This window comes from Cavia porcellus, unplaced genomic scaffold (assembly GCF_034190915.1).
Source record: "Cavia porcellus strain 051 isolate PalLab524CR breed Dunkin Hartley unplaced genomic scaffold, mCavPor4.1 scaffold_31, whole genome shotgun sequence".
Taxonomy (NCBI): Eukaryota; Metazoa; Chordata; class Mammalia; order Rodentia; family Caviidae; genus Cavia; species Cavia porcellus.
Genome location: NW_026947514.1, coordinates 27,098,113 through 27,114,985, shown reverse-complemented (window position 1 = coordinate 27,114,985; position 16,873 = coordinate 27,098,113). Strand labels below are relative to the sequence as shown.

At 37.9% G+C, this 16,873-nt stretch overlaps 1 protein-coding gene across 6 annotated transcripts in view; it reads right to left on the bottom strand.

Annotated features, from left to right (window-relative positions):
* Positions 1–14,795, bottom strand: part of Nek9 (NIMA related kinase 9) — a 42,922-nt gene extending 28,127 nt beyond the window's left edge. For 2 of the 6 annotated variants that reach the window (XM_063240885.1, XM_063240886.1), the window contains exons 1-9: positions 14,419–14,795; positions 14,068–14,127; positions 12,055–12,232; positions 10,121–10,176; positions 9,292–9,362; positions 7,469–7,574; positions 5,111–5,242; positions 3,272–3,382; positions 2,424–2,488 (exon numbers count right to left, since the gene is read on the bottom strand). In XM_063240885.1, coding sequence (XP_063096955.1) covers positions 2,424–2,488; positions 3,272–3,382; positions 5,111–5,242; positions 7,469–7,574; positions 9,292–9,362; positions 10,121–10,176; positions 12,055–12,232; positions 14,068–14,127; positions 14,419–14,637 — 998 coding nt within the window. In that variant the 5' untranslated portion in view covers positions 14,638–14,795. The remainder of the gene's footprint in view (positions 1–2,423; positions 2,489–3,271; positions 3,383–5,110; positions 5,243–7,468; positions 7,575–9,291; positions 9,363–10,120; positions 10,177–12,054; positions 12,233–14,067; positions 14,128–14,418) is intronic. The other 4 variants (XM_063240884.1, XM_063240887.1, XM_003472430.5 and 1 more) reach the window with 4 other exon arrangements.
* Positions 14,796–16,873: the final 2,078 nt, after the last annotated feature.

Sequence of the window (16,873 nt, the reverse complement as noted above, 5' to 3'; positions counted from 1 at the left end):
GCATAACAGCTTGAAAGAAACTAAGGACAGACTATCTGAACTGGAGGGCAGACTTGAAATATGGGAGAATGAAATGAAAAACTTCTTAAAAATAACAAAGAAACAAACAGCAATAATACAAAGACAAGAAGATGATAAGAGGAGCCATAACTTAAGGATTAAGAACATAAAAGAAGAAGTAGGGACACAAACAAGTGAACTACAAAAGCTACTCACAGAAATAATCCAGGAGAATTTTCCTAATTTAGCAAAAGGTAAAGATACTCAAATGTATGAGGCATACAGGACCCCAGCTACCTACAACCCTAACAGAGAAACACCCAGGCATATAATAATAAAAATTCCAGAAATTCAATACAAGAACAGAATATTAAAAGCTGTAAGAGACAAGAAACAGATCACTTACAAGGGAAGACCCATCAAAATTACAGCAGATTTCTCTTCACAAACCATCAAATCACGAAGAGCATGGGGAGAAATAATTCAAGCTTTGAAAGATAATAATCTACAGCCAAGATTGAGATATCCTGCACAACTGTCCCTGGAAATTGATGGAAAAACGAGGTGCTTCCAAGATAAAGAGGAACTGGGGGAATTTGCAACCACCAATCCAACCCTACAGAAAGTATTGCAGGATATTCTAAAAAAAGAAAAATACAAAGAACCCAGAAATAGGGGCGGGGAGGCCACAACGAATAGAGCAGAGACCAAAACGAAGAAGACAAACTGACAGCTACTGACAGAAAAAGAGCTCAACAGAAATGAGACAGAGAAGATTGGATGATAGGAACAGCTTTTTTTGGAGAAAATGACATCTTAATAGGTAATGCTGATTTAGTACCATCTTGTTTTGAAGTCTCATCTAGCTTTTGTTCTTCTGTCTCCAATGGTCTAAACAGGTTGTATCTTATTGGATTTTACTATGTACGATAGTATAAGAAAAAACCTTTTAAAGACAAGGAGATTATACAGAGACCACTGTTCATTTTCTGTTAGTCGATTCTAAATACTCTATAATGCTGTTATTCTCTTAAATGGATTTACATTGTTTTGATATACTTAATGCTACAGTATATGAAGTTGTACTCAAGGACTTCAGGGAGGGAGTCAATATGGTAACTATTTTTGGGTCAGGATTAGCTGGTGGTGAAACACTATTCTGCTTAAATGGTTATGTTTTGATCTGCCCTGTTTCGCTGTTATGCCCTCTTTTTTTCTCAATCTCCACTCCATTATTTACTTTTTTATTTTTACCCATTTAATTACAGGGAAAAATATAGCAGGATATAATATAGTAACCCACTTTGACTTTCTATTATCTCGATTTGAAGCCCTGTATTACTCTCACCATCTTGTTTTTGACTGAGGTTCCTATATTCTGTTTTGCTGGATAGTATCAGGTTCGAAAGTTTAGGCATCAGCTGAGAAGATAATGAGATTCATTATAACGCCCATTCTCGTTGACTTTTATCTACTTTTGAAGACCTACAATGTCTCCAATGTTTTGGTTTTGTCGGTTTTATTCTTTACGGTTTTGTTCAATTGTATTACAACTAATGATATAGGCAATTCTATTAGAAATAGCGGGAGGCATTAGGGTAACCATTGTTGATCACCTTGTATTATGTTTTTATATTATCTATTATGTCCACCCTTTTGACTTGACCGATTCTGTTCTGTTATGTCACATTTGGTTTTACTCTCTTCCAAAAAAGCAACAAGAACCGTGGGAGCAATGAAACCCAAAATGTGTAATAGTCACTGTACAAAAGAGAGGAAAAGAAAGTGCTCTAAACTATATAACTGCATGTATATTTAAAAGTATAAGATAGAAAATGATATCACAGAGTTTTATTGGATCATTGAACAGAACTGTTTGCAGTATCATTGGTAGAATGTCCACTCTACAAGCTTTAATTTTGTGACTTGAACAATTATTTCTAAGATGGCAATATGTAATCCATTAACTAGTGATTTCCTACTGCGCATTTTTTTATTCTGTAAATCTGTATAACTTGTACCCCTTCACTGTTTTTTTTTCTTTCTTTTCTTTTCTCCTTAAATAAAAATAAAAAAAAAAAAAAAATAAAGTTAGGAGGCAAAAGTTAAGACCAAAATAGTTAAGGCAGTAAAAGTTAAGCTGTCTACTCAAGCAACAAATACTGAGGTATTGGAAGAAAACAGCGTCAGAATAGTCAGTTTCCGAAACATCATCCTTTTACAGGGTCTCACTATGTAGCCCATGCTGCCCTTGAACTTGCAATCATCCTCCTGCTTCAGCCTCCTGAGTGCTGGAATTATAGGTGTGTCTCACCACGCCTGGCTTATCCCTGGACTACACTACTCTTTCTTGTCATATTCTTATTAGGCCTCTAACAGTCAAACATCTCTAGAAAAATAATGAAGTGACCTCTATACTTTACCTCCTACGTTTCCTGAGAAGAGGGCGATCCAAAAGTTCATCCGCAGTGGGTCTCTGCTCAGGATTCTAAAAAACAAAAATAGGTGTGTTCACCTAAAAGAAATAAGCAATATGGTCTCTAATAAAGAATTTTACTTCCTCTTAGGAAGATGTAGGTTAATTAGTCAAAGATCACTGTGTTACCCTTTTGTTTCAAAAGTGTAATGCCTTATGACCTATTTCCATGTTTAATGCATTTGTTCATTATCATCAACACTGTATAAGAATGAGGACAGTTGCTGTCAAACCTTAATACAGAGAGCACAGAACAATAACCTAGAGAGCTCATTACAAATAAAGATTTCTAGGCTTTCTCCACAGATTCTGTTGTTCTTAGTTAGTCTAAGAATCTCCATTTTTATGCATAAAACTCCCCCATTCCTCAAGGATTCTGATTCCAGTGGTTCCTGGACCATACTTTGAATAATATTAGAACTCTATAAACAGTAAGAGAACTGTCAGATGTTAGGACTATGTATATTTTGCACACTGGGAACTTTAACTCTGATTACAGTTTTATTAAATCGATTTATAAAAATTAATTAACCACAAAAAAGGAACACAATTTAGATGGTAAAACTGTTTCACAAATATTTACCAGATGAAATAGAGAATTTGTTTGTTGAAGCACAACAACAATATGATAAACTTACTATGATAAACTTACAATGCCTATTCTAGATACAGACTAAAAAACATTCTACACAGGGAGGTAGATGTGATTCTGTGTGGTTTGTATTTATGTCATATCCCAAACAAGCAGGATGGAAGGGGAAAACATGCAACTGAAATCAATACAGCCATACCTACCTGGTCGAGGCACTCATGGACCATCTGGATCAATTCCAAAGAATACTGGTTAGAATCAACTTCCATGGCCCGGATTCCTTGCACGATCTTCACACACAGGTTGAGTGGATTCTATGAGAAAACGGTAACTGTCTTATTCCTGGTTATATAAAGATGACATTACAACCTACCAGCTGCAGCTCAGAGATGCCTGTGCCCATTATTTAAACCATCAACAGCTGTTTCCTAGGCCTGGGTTAACATTATCACTATTAGTATGCATCAGCACGAAATAGTCTGGGAGGCACTGCTGTCTTCAGAGAGAACGAGGCTCACTGGCCAACACAGAGACTAAAACTACCACTGTGTGACCAATAACAGATCGCTCAGAATATATTATAATCTGATCCTTCAAAGGAATCTAAGTACAAGGAAAGCATGAGTAGCCAGGATTCTTGGCTCTTACTAACTCCCCTGCTAATTAATCTGCCCCCAATGTATTATCTCAATAAGTGCTGAATAGGCAATACAACAAATAATACAACAAACAAGGCATCTTATAATAATGGGACAATAATCCTACTACTACCATTACCACCTTAGTAAGAAACCACTATGAACTGCATTGGCATATCACACAGATGATCTTTTTCATTCGTACAATACAAAAATGTTATCATTATCAGTTTGTACCAAGAAAACTAGGGCTCACAGATATGAAATAACTCACTAAAAATCACATATACAGTTATAGTCAAGCTATCATTCCAGCGAAAGTCTATCTGATTTCAACAGCCATTTTTCTTCTGCTAAATTACTTAGGAGAAATAGATGATATATTAGAACAAAGTTCAGAATTTAGAAATATATATCCATCTTTTATATACAATATCAGAAACATCTCTGAGAAATATATATTGTTTGGGAGATATAGTTTTCATATTACAGGTAATGGGATAGAGGAATGAAGAAATGATGTGCATAGATTATCACACCGGCTGAAGGAGAGTAGACATGGATCCCCTTGGCTACTTAAACTGCGGCTCTAGGAGCAGTAGTATAGCATGTCTGGGAGCTTGTTAGAAATGCAGACTATTAAATTGGCACTACCCCACCCCACCTCTGAAACAGAATCTACATTTTAACAAGATGCCTAGGCAATTTCTTTTCCTTTCTTTTTTTTTTAAGGAGTGAACTCAGGACCTTGTACATGTTATGCAAGCACTCTGCCCCTGAGCTACACCTCCAGCCCCGGCCTTGGCAACTGCTGTACGAGCAGGCACAGTCAAGTTTGAGAAGTAATGCTTTAAATCAGTCACCTTACATGAAGAAACAAGAAAGAAAGAAACAGAGAAAGGGAAAGAAAAAAGAAAGAAAGAGAAAGAAAAGAAAGGGAGAAACTTAAAGGACTTTGTCCACAGAACAGTAAAAGCTTTTAGCAAGTCAGAGTGTATGACTGACTTTTCCATTTAAAAAGATCAAAACATTTTAGTGGGTATTATATAACTTGCCTCAGCTTAAAAAAGAAAAAAGATGTAGCTGAAGCATAAGACGTGAAATGGCTTTTCAAAACTGTAACATTGCAGGTGACCCTAGAGGTAATTTCTGAAATTACATCAACAAATTAAAATACAGTGCTCAATCTGCCCGACTATGGTCATTTCAATGGGGGAATTCCCCTAGAGATAAATCTGTCTATAACATTTTTATGATACACTATTAATTCAGTATCTAACTATAGGGTATTTCTGACTACAGCTGATTTCTGTTCAAGAAACAAGGTGAGGGATAATTGAAGCTGATCCACTTCACTAACCCATGCCATTTAGAAGACAATGTGGGGATAACACACCAACTTACGGTAGCATCAAATGTTCTCTTTAGCGTTAGCAGTTCAAAAATGACACAGCCTACTGCCCAGATATCGGACTTGAAATTGTATTTTACTCCTTGGCAGAGCTCTGGAGACATGTAATACGGGGTTCCCACAAGCTGAACAACAAAGAAAACAATCAAAGAATAACTCCTCTTCTGAGGTAACTATATTAACATTTCAACAGCTAAGTCGAATTTCCCAGAAAGTAGCGATAACAATCAGAAAACATTCATCAATAGATTTCAAAATGGTTTTTATGAAACGATGCTACTGGACAGAAATTTTATTCATATCAAGTCTTGTGGGCCATTTATAAAAGGACAATCTGTGGTAAAGGCATTGTGGTTAGGTTTGAGGTCCAACAGCTCTGTGATTTCTGGTACACACAGGGTTTAGGCACTCAATGTCCACTAAAGATTTCATACAAATAGAGACCTACTTAGTGAAAGTTAACCAACAAGAAAGAGCCAACCCTAATCTGAGCAGAGATAGTAACTAAATGAAGGAGTTAAAAGTTCTAACTGAAATGCATAGCACAGTAATGAAACTTTAAAAATGGCCAAATTTGATATTTATGACACTAACATGGCTACTGCTATTTCTTTAGAATTTGAAAAGACTTTCTGACTTTAGGTTTGGAGGCCAGTCCAAATGAGTGCACAAGCCTGTAATCCCAGCACTTGGGAGGTTGAGGCAGGAAGATTGCCACAAATTCAAGGCCAGCCTGGGCTACATGGTGAAGTCAAGGGCAGCCTGAACTACACAGTAAGACCTTGTATCTAAATGAATGATACAAGAAGTCTATATAGAAGTCTTACCTCTCCCAAGATTTGAGACAATGAGTGCTCCAGTAGTCCCACTAAGCCCTACTGATTAAAGTAATGGTTTTTTTTGGTACCGAGGATCGAGCTCATGACCTTGCGCTCGCACCAGGCAGGTGCTCATGCTGTTGAGCTAAATCCTTGGCCCTGATTAAAGTAATCTTTAATCACCAAAACAAAGAAATTTTCAGATATCCTACATGGCATTTATAAATTTTCTTTTTTATTTTTTTATTTTTGTCTTTTTTGCTTTTTATCGGTACCGGGGATCGAACTCACAACCACCTGCTTGCAAGGCAGGTGCTTACGCCGCTGAGCTAAATCCCTAGCCCCGCATTTATAAATTTTCATATCACTCCTTAATTGCACTTCATTGGCTAAAAATGTCTTGATTTTATCAAGATTATTGTTGCTGAGAAAAATACACATAATGATGTAATTGTTTCCTTAGCTTAATTTGGCTACTACAACACAAACAACTGAGTTTTGAAAACAGACTCTCAACACTGGATGTCTAAGTCACTTATAGACATATCTTGACATCAAAAAATACCAGAACAAAATTAATTTTGTTAGTCTCCATTTCCAAGTTCCTTCAAGGGCACAACATTATAAAATAAGAAGAGTAATAATGGGTTTTATAATTCCTAAAATCATAAAAAAAAAAATCACTGTCTTAAAATCAGTTTGTTTTTACTTTTTAACCAGTGCTTTCTCAAAATCGAGTAAGAAAGTCTTTTAGATCAGACTGTGTAGGACATTACAGACAGATTATTCTCTTGGCATTAGCCTTTGCTTGTAATACAGGACTTCTCTCTGAACCAGAAGCAGCACTCAAAGGAAATACATAGGAAGCAGGCATGATGGTGCACACCTGTAGTCCCAGCACTCAGCAGGCTGAGACAGGAGGACTGAAGTGAGCTCAAGGCCAGCCTGGGCTACATAGATAAGTCAAGGCCAGCCTGAAATACGTAGTGAGATCATGTTTCAAATGAACATACAACAAACAAAAATAAAGGAAACACAAAATAAATGTTCACCACTTTGATTCAAACATTAGACAGAAGATAAAATGGAATTTTAGATTTAAAAAAAACAGGCAAAATATTTGTTACTTTTAGAAAAGTATTTTTTGGTTTTTTGTTCTTTGTTTTTGAGACAGGGTCTTGCTATATAGTTCAGCCAGTCTTGAACTCACTATGTAGCCCAGGCTGGCCCCCAACTGGCAGTGATCTTCCTCCTGCCATAGCCTCCCAAGTGCTAGGATAACAGGCATGTGCCACCATGCCTGGCTAGAAAAGTCTTAGTAGTGTTAGGCAGGGCTGAGATCAGAATTATAAGTGACATCCAGAAGAACACCTAATTCTGTAAAAGCCTACTGACCTCAGGAAAAAAGATGATGTACATTATCAGTAAGGAGAACTTGTAAGTATTTTGAGAAAAGCATGCAGAATTTAGGGCGTATCCTTATATTTCACAGTACTGGAAAAGAAAAAAAAATTAAGGGCAACCTATACTCACCGTCTCAGCCATAGAATACTCGGAATTAAGTTTTTTTGCAAGACCATAATCTCCAAGTTTTATCAGGTTTGCCTTGGTCAGAAAAATATTTAATGTCTTTATATCTCTGAAAAAAAGATGTTGCATATTTAGTCCACATAGATCATTGTTTTATTTTATCCCCCACCATAACCAGGATTAATACAGAATAAAAATGAGTGTATTACCAGTGCTCAGATTCTGTTATGGGATCCCAAGTGTCCCATACAATGGTCATTCTTTTACACACATTTTAACATTGAAGAGGGTACTTAAGGAGTAAAGGCAGAAAATTAACTTCACGCTTTAAGGTTTCCACAGCACTGACACTATTAGGCAAAGTTAAGAGGGTTGGGTGAGAAAAACAACGAGACAGAGGACCCTATTTCCTATAAAATATACTATTTTTCCATTATCACTTATGCTTTGCATTATAACAACGCAATTTAACACCAGGTTGGTGAAAAGTTACGAATATTGTGTTAAGGCAGGAGAAGGGTGCATATCTCAGCAACAACAGGGCTGTAGCTGGGGATATAGTTCAGTGGTAAAGCACTTGCCTAGCATACACAAGATCCTGAGTTCAATCTCCAGTACTACACAAAACCAAACCAAACCAAACCCCAAAAAGAAAAACAAAAATAAAAACTCAAACTTGTTTTACACCATCTAAACAAAGTCACTGGCTATTTTTCTTGAGATGAATTAGAAACTGAGCATGGTGGTACATGCCTTAATCCCAACACTCAGGAGGCTGAGGCAGGAAGATCACTGTGAGTTCAAGGCCAGCCTGGGCTACATAATGAGACCCTGTTTAAAAAAAAGTAATAAAAAATGATTAATTGACCATGTATAAAATAAAATAATCTGTGCCTGGTTTATAATCTTTCTTTTTTTGAATGATGTGAATAAACCAGAACAATATATTTTGTTACTTTTAAAAAGAAAATAACAACATGCAATAGTAGTTATTCAATAGCTATTAAGAAGTATTTAAAAAAAAAGTAACTTTTAACTAAATGAATGAACTGCCTGGCAAGTGTGAGGTCTTGAGTTCAATTCCTGATACCAAAAAAACCAAAAACCAAAAACTAAAAAAACCCAAAACCAACAAAACCCCCCGAGTGTATTATAACTAACTGCTGGTAATGAACAATGGCATTTTTTTAAGGCAGGGTCTCGCCACATAGTTCAAGTTGGCCTCCAATCAGTGATACTCCTGTCTCAGTCTCCTGAGTACTGGGATTACAGACATGTAGCACCATGTGCAGTTCAATGATTATTTTACGCAAAGGACAGTGATGTAGACATGTTCTTAAAATGGTTCTCTTGAATAGCCTGAAATGAATGGAAATACCCCCCTTAGCATTATTATTAAATGAAGATTTGGTAAAGTTGTATAGTTGACTACAAAAAATACACAGGCTTTTATTTAAATTAAAAACAAATTATAGAATTATAATAATTGACAATTATTATTATATCTCAGAGACAACATTTACTATGAATTCTAGCCAAACTAATACTACTTTTCACAGCACCTTCTCTTTCAGTGATGCATAATCCATTACCATCTAAGACTCCTGTAAAGAAATGACTGGTACTTAGGTAGTCTTCTAGGTCACGAACACGGCTTAACTTCACACAGTGAATATAACATCTTTCGTCTCTTACTCTTTCTTGTTCTATCAATGGAAAACCCTGACTACTTAGTGAAGAAAATGAAAGTAATGATGGGAGGCATACAGGGTAGGGAACAGACTGGAAGGGAGGAATCTATTCCATAAATTTTATTCTCTTATTACCTATGCAGGATACCAGCTTTATGGATACAGCTCACTGCTGAAACAATTTGAAAAAGGTACCACACCACCATCTGCAGAGACAAAACATATCACATTGGATTGGAAACACAAACTCCACGTAAATACACACACATGCATACACACAAACTACACACACACACACAACTACACACACACACACACACACAAAGAGCTGCAAACAGAGGTTATAATTCAACATGACTTGACATTGCTTGCTGGTAGGTTGAGTAGGCAAAGGAAAGTGGTAGGGGTAAAAAGAAAAAGGTCCCTATAAAATAGTTCCAGTATGATTAAAAATATAGTATATTACAGCAGATTTGTAGAAAGAATCCCAGGAAGAATGCAAGAGTATAGAAAACTGAGCATTCCGGTATGCAGTAACAGAATTAGTAAAGAAAGCCCATAGTGAATCATAATGTGGAGGTAAAAATATAGGAAGCAGTTATAGACAGCTTCTTGTTACAAGCTTCCTTTCTACTGAATATCAGACATAGCCTGGAAAGTGGCTGAACAAAACAAAAAGCCAAAACCCCAAACCCAGAACACTCTTCACACTGTGAAGAGTAAAATACAGAACTATAATTCAAGAATGACAACTTTATGGCAGGTGTGGTGGTGCATGCCTATAAACCCAGCATTCAGGTGGCTGAGACAGGAGGATTGCTGCTGGCATTTAGGCCAGCTTGAGCTACAAAGTGAATTCAAGGCTGGCCTGAACTACATAGTGAGATCCTATCTCAAAAAACAAAAAACAAACAAGAATTACAGCCCTATAATTCTAGCTTCCTTCCATAGACATACAAATTACCTCTTCCTCAAACAATTTGTCCTTCTGACGAAGGATTTTGTCATACAGGTTCCCTCCTGCAATTAAATAAGAAACAGGTTTGAATTGCTTAACAGAGATCAAAGATTGGCTCTTTTCATCTCATAGGGTATTAACAGGTGACATAATGAAATTAAAGATTCTGCTTTCCAAAGGAAATGACTTTTCCTGCTTGGTTTTTTTTTTTAAATGGGTACAAAAATCTTCTCATCTCTCAAGTACTATATCAGAAATATTCTTCAGAAATTCCTTTCCCTAACTCAAGAGGCTTGATACAAAAATTGGAAGTACAACATTTTTAGGAAAGATGACAGTAAAGGCCATTTCTGTAGTGACCCAATTCATGAGCTTCAAAGTGAAGTGACTTCCTTTTCTAGAATTCTCTCTCAAACAACCTGTAATATTTTTATAACAGCTCTACTAGAACATTTAGGTTATACCTGTGAGGCAATATTTCATATATATATATATATATATATATATATATATATATATATATACACACACAATGTATACCAACAATTTCTTCTTACAGATTGAAAAAGTTTCTTAAAATTTAGGGTACAATCCTAGATTATGTCCAATCATTACTTCTTTTACTAACCTCTTCCTGTGAATTCATTTCTCTCTTTTCTTTATCAAATAATACAGAGAGAAAATGACCATGATTCATCTCACTTCCTACTGACAGCTACAATTTACACTTTAGCCCTGACTAAACTTTTATAACTTCTCTTCCCCTGCAATTTAGTAACTCAGAGTTTCAATAAATGTATCATTCGTTGTAGATTCTCCTAACCATAAAGGAAGTTAACAACTGAAGGCTTCTGCTCTTTCAAAAATTTCTAATACAATCTCATATATTTAGGATTGATCAGAATCAGAATTATGAAACACAAGAACTTAGACAAGAAAGTAAGTCAAGAGTATGTTGGTAACTCTTTAGCATGCAGTTCACAAGGGTGTTTGGAGGGTTTTCTCTGCAATAAGAGTAACACCTGGTACAGTATGTATCAAACACTTGCTATATTCCAAGTCCTATACTATGGGCTTTCAAAATTTATTTTGTATAATCCTAGAAGTTAAGTACTATAAATCAACAAACTTTTTTAAGATGTGAAAACAAGATACAGAGGACTTAAAATTTCTTGCCCAAGGTTATAGAGCTAGAAAACAGCAGAACTTGAAATGGGGGTTCAGTCTATTCTCTTAGCAACTAGGCATATTATTATCTTACAAGTAAAATGTTTCAGAGAAATCAGATACCAGATAAATAAGGCCATTCTTGCTTGGGAGTAGTGGTGCATACCTATAATCTCAGCGCTTGAGAGGTGGAGGCAGGAGGACTGCCACAAGTTCAAGGCCAGGCTGGCTTACACAGTGAGTTCAAAACCAAGCTGAAGTACATAGTGAGACTGTTTCAAAACAACCTTCCCCACCACGAAACCTCCCAAAAACTGAAAAACAAGACCACACTCTACTATCATTTTCATTCAATAGGATCTCTGGGCCATTTTCCTGTGGTATAGCTTTAGCTGAAGTCAGTATTAATAAATATCACCTCTAAGATTTTATTAAATAGTGTATCAAGTGGCGTGAAGCCATACTATATCTTTAATGGAAAACCAGCTTTTTCAGAGAAAAAGTCCTGAAAAATAAATGTAAAATGTAACTGAAAAAGTGATCTGAAGATGGAACTATCATCATAAGAACAATTTAATTTGCAGAGGAAAATTCCTCCCCTTATTTTGAAGAACATACCCAAACTCTCCAAGGCTTGAAATTTCTCTTAAACTGTAGAAATCCATTTAAAGATTTTATCACTGCACATGCCTTTTCTTGTGCTTTTTTGCCCTCAAGGTCAGTATGGACATAAGAATGTCTTGCCTGAGGAAGACACACTGAATTTCCCTTACCATTACAGTATTCTAGCTCAATCAGCAGGGTCGTATTGTCCATGAAGTGATTGTAGTAGGCAATAATGTTGTCATGCTGCAGCAGCGCCAGGATAACAATCTCATTCAAGGCATCACGACGTTCCTTTTCAGATAGTCGGGTCAAATCAACTTCCTTCCACACAACCAGTGAGTCATCCTACAACACAGTAACAGAGATATTGCGCTTTCCTCTCACCTGACAGTGTAAGAGTCCACACCTGGATCTGTCAGTTTAGAAAGAAAACTTCCTAGAAGGGCAAAGATTGACTTGTACAATTTCTTCCTTTAAGCAGAATTCAGTTAGAGGTTTTGCACACAATTGAGCATTATGACTGACTGCAGAATTGAGGAAAACATTAAGATGTTACTTGTTACTACATTCAATTTGTGTGATTTTAGTGCCAAGTAAAAAATGGAATGGGAGCAGATTTCAAAAGATTGTACTGAATGACACTACAAGTCTGATAATTATCAGGGAGACTGCAGTAGGGCTAGAATATTGGGGAAGTAGAGAACTGGACAGCAGTTACCTAGAGTTGACCACAGCTCATACAATGGAAATAGTCAACTTGCCTCTAATTTTATAAGTTTACAGATTTCTCTTTTGGTTTTTTTCACTTGCCCTTTCTGATAAGTCAATCTTATTCTGCAACTTTACAATGTCCTGTCACTTAAGTATCCCATTTTCTTCTATTTATGAAAATCTACCTGTACCTCCTGATGTCTACTTCCTTTGGTATCTGTGATTGTTCACTGATACTGCCTCCTGGCCCATGAACACCTCCACCCGTGTAATTCTCCCCATCCTTCTGAATGCCTCTCCCAAGTCTTTCAAATTTCTCTGGGGAAAAATTCTGACTATGTTACTGTATATTTATTTAATGCAACTACTGCTTTAATTTTTCAGTACTCATACATTAAATATTTCTATTCTTTTTCATTTGTATGCATACACAACTGAAATGCTTAACAACATGGCTAATTTGTCTTTTCCTTGAGAGATAAACTTTTAGAGGAAAAAGGCTGCTTTTAAACCTTTGTAAACCACAGATCTAGTTAGTAAATGGAGGTACAGCCAATGCCATACGGTTAGTTCTAGGGAACTGTAATAAAATTTAACTCAAAACTAGTAATCAAGATCAACAGGATAAGAGAGGGGAAAGGGGACATGAAACTCTAGTTGTAGTTTACCATTTACTTCTAACTGTAAGTGGGCAAGTTACTTAAGTATACTGCTTTAGTTTTTCTAAAAAATAGAACTACAAATGCTCATCTCCTTTCTTACAGAGTGCAAATAAGCTATTAAGAATAATAGCAACTCTTAACACATCAATAAGGCATTAAAAAATAAAAGAATATTTAAAGATATTCTCTTGAAGCCATTTCTCTTTTTCATCTCTCAGCCTTAAAGGTATGCCAACTTGGAACAGATACCAGGACTGCAGATGGATCACTGACAGATGAATCACCTTCAGCAACCCCAGCAAGTTCTCACTGAATGTTTATCCTAAAGCTAGAGTTTTAAGGCTCTAATGATTAAATCCAGTTTATGGTTAGTTTTTGGAAGCAGAATCACTGCTGCAGAGTTTCAAATCACATACATTCTTAAAACTTGGACGTTACTAACCCATAGATCTCTCCAAAAGGATATGCCAGTGTGCAAATGTGTGTGGGAGCGATCTCCTGGATTACCATGGGGATCATAGGGCTCCTCAAAGAGGTTCTTATTCTCCTAGCAGTTAACACGGCTTAGAACATATGAATTAAGTACTTCCTGTGCATAAACGCTGCAAATAAACATTTCTGAAGAAATCAGCACACAGGGATCTTGCCAATCATCTTTAGGAAAAACCTTCAATTAAGTAATCACTTTTGAACTTGAACGTTCATGACAAAACTAGCGGAGTGAACTTTTTGAAGCTATAGACCCCTCTTTCCCACCCCAACCTAGAAGTGCTATACAACATGACAGGAAGGAAGTTTCGGCAATACCTCACTTTCGTACACCACTTTACAGTTTGCAAAAAACCTTCGTTTGATTCTCAAAATAACCTTAAAAAGAAAAAAAAAAAAGATTTTTAAAGGCAATTACCACTATGTCCATTTTACAGACGGGGAAACTAAAACGCAGAGACAGTTCCCCGGGTTAAGCAAAAAAGGCCAGTTAGTGAAGTCAGTGAACTAACCAATTCCTAGGGAAGATGGGTTGAACGAGTGGTGGACACCCTGAGGCAAACGCCACGCGGGCGCCTGAACTCATTAAGTGAGGAGCTAGGGAAGCCCGGAGCCTGTCGGGGCTGAAAAGGGGGCCGGGAGGAAGGGGCCGGAGCCGAGGGCCGCTACCTCGGTGCGGCGGTACAGCGTGGCTTCCCCGAAGGCGCCGCGGCCCAGGACGCGGATAGGGATGTAGTGCAGCTCCTCCTGCTCCGCCGCGCCGCCACCGACCCGCGGCCCCGCACTGGCGCTGGGGCCCGGGCCCGACTCCCCGCCACCCCCAGACTCGCTCCCAAAGTCCGAGTTGATGGAATCGCAGTGTCGCTCGTACTCGCCCAACACCGACATTGCGGCAGCCGTGCCTCTCCGGGGACGGCCTGAGTATCCCCAGCGACGCTGGACGCGCAGCGCCTCACTGGCTGCAGACGCCGGTCCGCAGTTCCGCCAGCCCCACAACCCAAAGAGGTTCCATGGTGGCTTCTGCCCCCTGACCCGGAAGCAGTTCTCGGTGTTTCCGGTCCAGCGAAGCTTCCCCCCGCCTTCGCTTGCCCACTTGGTTAATAATCCAGCTGCCGAGGCGTCCAGTCCCCTGGGCCTGTGAGTACAATGTGGCTTTGGGCAGGGGTTGCTCGGCGCCTGGCGGGAGTTCCGTGTAACTGAAGGGCTCCCGTAGCCCTAGATGGGACACCCCTTGGGCTCTGCATACTGAATCCCTGGCCGGGTCCCCATACTGCTTTTGAGGTCCAGAGGTCGTCCAGTGTCTTCGTGGCGTCAGGTTTATCGCAAAATGATGATTGGGGAAGCAGACCCTCTTAATATTAGCAATTTGTTTGAGGAAATATGTATAGCGATTATAGCAGAGCTATAGCAAGCTGAAATACTTGCTCCTGTCATCTCAATCTGTGGGTTCAGTTCTTTTTTCTAGGGTCAACCTAAATTCCTTCCTTCCTCTTGCAACTCCAAAAATATTGTCAGTCCTCCTAACACTCTACTTCTCTCCCTTCTCTTTTTCTACATTCAACGTTCTGTTTTCCCAGATCTTTGATTATCTGATCTGATGAAGCATTCTTTGAGCACTAGATGCAGGCACTGTATTTGGGAACAAAGAATCTGCAGTTAAGATATTCCCTGCCTGAAAGTCACCAAGAAAACTGCAATACAGTGAACAGTATTGCTTCATCAATGTGACCTTGAACAACTTTATCATCTTCAAACTTTTTTTTTCCAATTTCTAAAATTGTGGTAAGATGACCTACATCACAGCTAATGTTTGCTGAATGTTATGTTCTAAGCACTAGGCTAAAGGTTTTCCATGTATTAAGGCACTTAATCTTCACGTTACTGTATTCCTATTTTATAGAAGCTGTGATACAGAGAGACTTAAGTTAACTTGCCGGTGACACGCTAGTTAAGAGCTAGGAAGTCAAACCCAGCAACCTCTTTTCAGAGCCACGGAAGAGCAGGATTTGATGGATAAGGTCATGTGGGAAGAGCCCAGGATGCCTGTAAAGTAGAAGCAGAAGGTACAGCCTCATATGCTGACGGGGTTTGATGCTCCTGTGAGCAATGGAAAGTTGGAAATGTTTGAGCATATGACTAGTGACTATATGTCCCATTTTTATAGGGAAGTCTCAGCTTATGCCTTCTTTCAGATGCGTAATCACTAAAACCTTTCACTCAAATGCCCAACTCAAATAAAAATATGGCCACCTTAAAAAAGAAAAAAGTATGATCCTTAGGTAGATCAAATCACATTTTACAAAGAGCTCCGATGACAGTGTGGGTAACAAAGACTGGAGGGAGGGAGACCAATTAGGAGGCAATTTATATTCCAGGGAGATGCTGAGGCAGCCGAGTGTCAGTGAGTGAGGAGGTGGTTCAGATTTAAGAAGTCCACCTAGGATGACTAGCTTTGTGACTAACTGGGACATGGGGTAGGGTAAATGTAGGAGCTCAAGAAACTCACGTCTAGGTTTTTACCTTACAACAGACAGTGGAAGCAGACAGAATTGGCAGAATAGGATGAGGAGTGTGATAGGGAGTTCATATTCCTCTGGCTTCTCTGCAACCCATATAAGCATTAGGAAGACTCCTATATTTCTTTATCAGGATCCAGTATTACTGATAATAGAATAATGATGATCTGCTTATACTGTGGTTCATAGCGAATGTCTACTTATACTATCGTACTTAACTAAATCTCCAGCTCTTTTTCACATTCAGTTCAATGCTGAGTAATAAGCTCTCCCATCTTTTTCAAGTCCTGTTTCTTTCAGAATGCTTATCAATAAAATAATGGAGACTTGGTTTACTGTGTTTATTGACTCATTGATGTAAGTTTCATGAGAGTGCATTTTGCTCTTTTGTTCACTTCTAGTGCCTAGAAAAGTACTTGGATTGTAATTGGTTGTTGAGTATAGGATAGTTTTTGTCTATTTTCCTATATGTATATAATACCTTTTTAAAGCTTCAAATTGTAAGACTGATAACTACTGTTACATTTTGTTGATTTTATTCCAGGTTTTATAGTTATTTCTGAATTTTCAACCAATTAATTTACAAACACGAGTACCAACATGTGCCA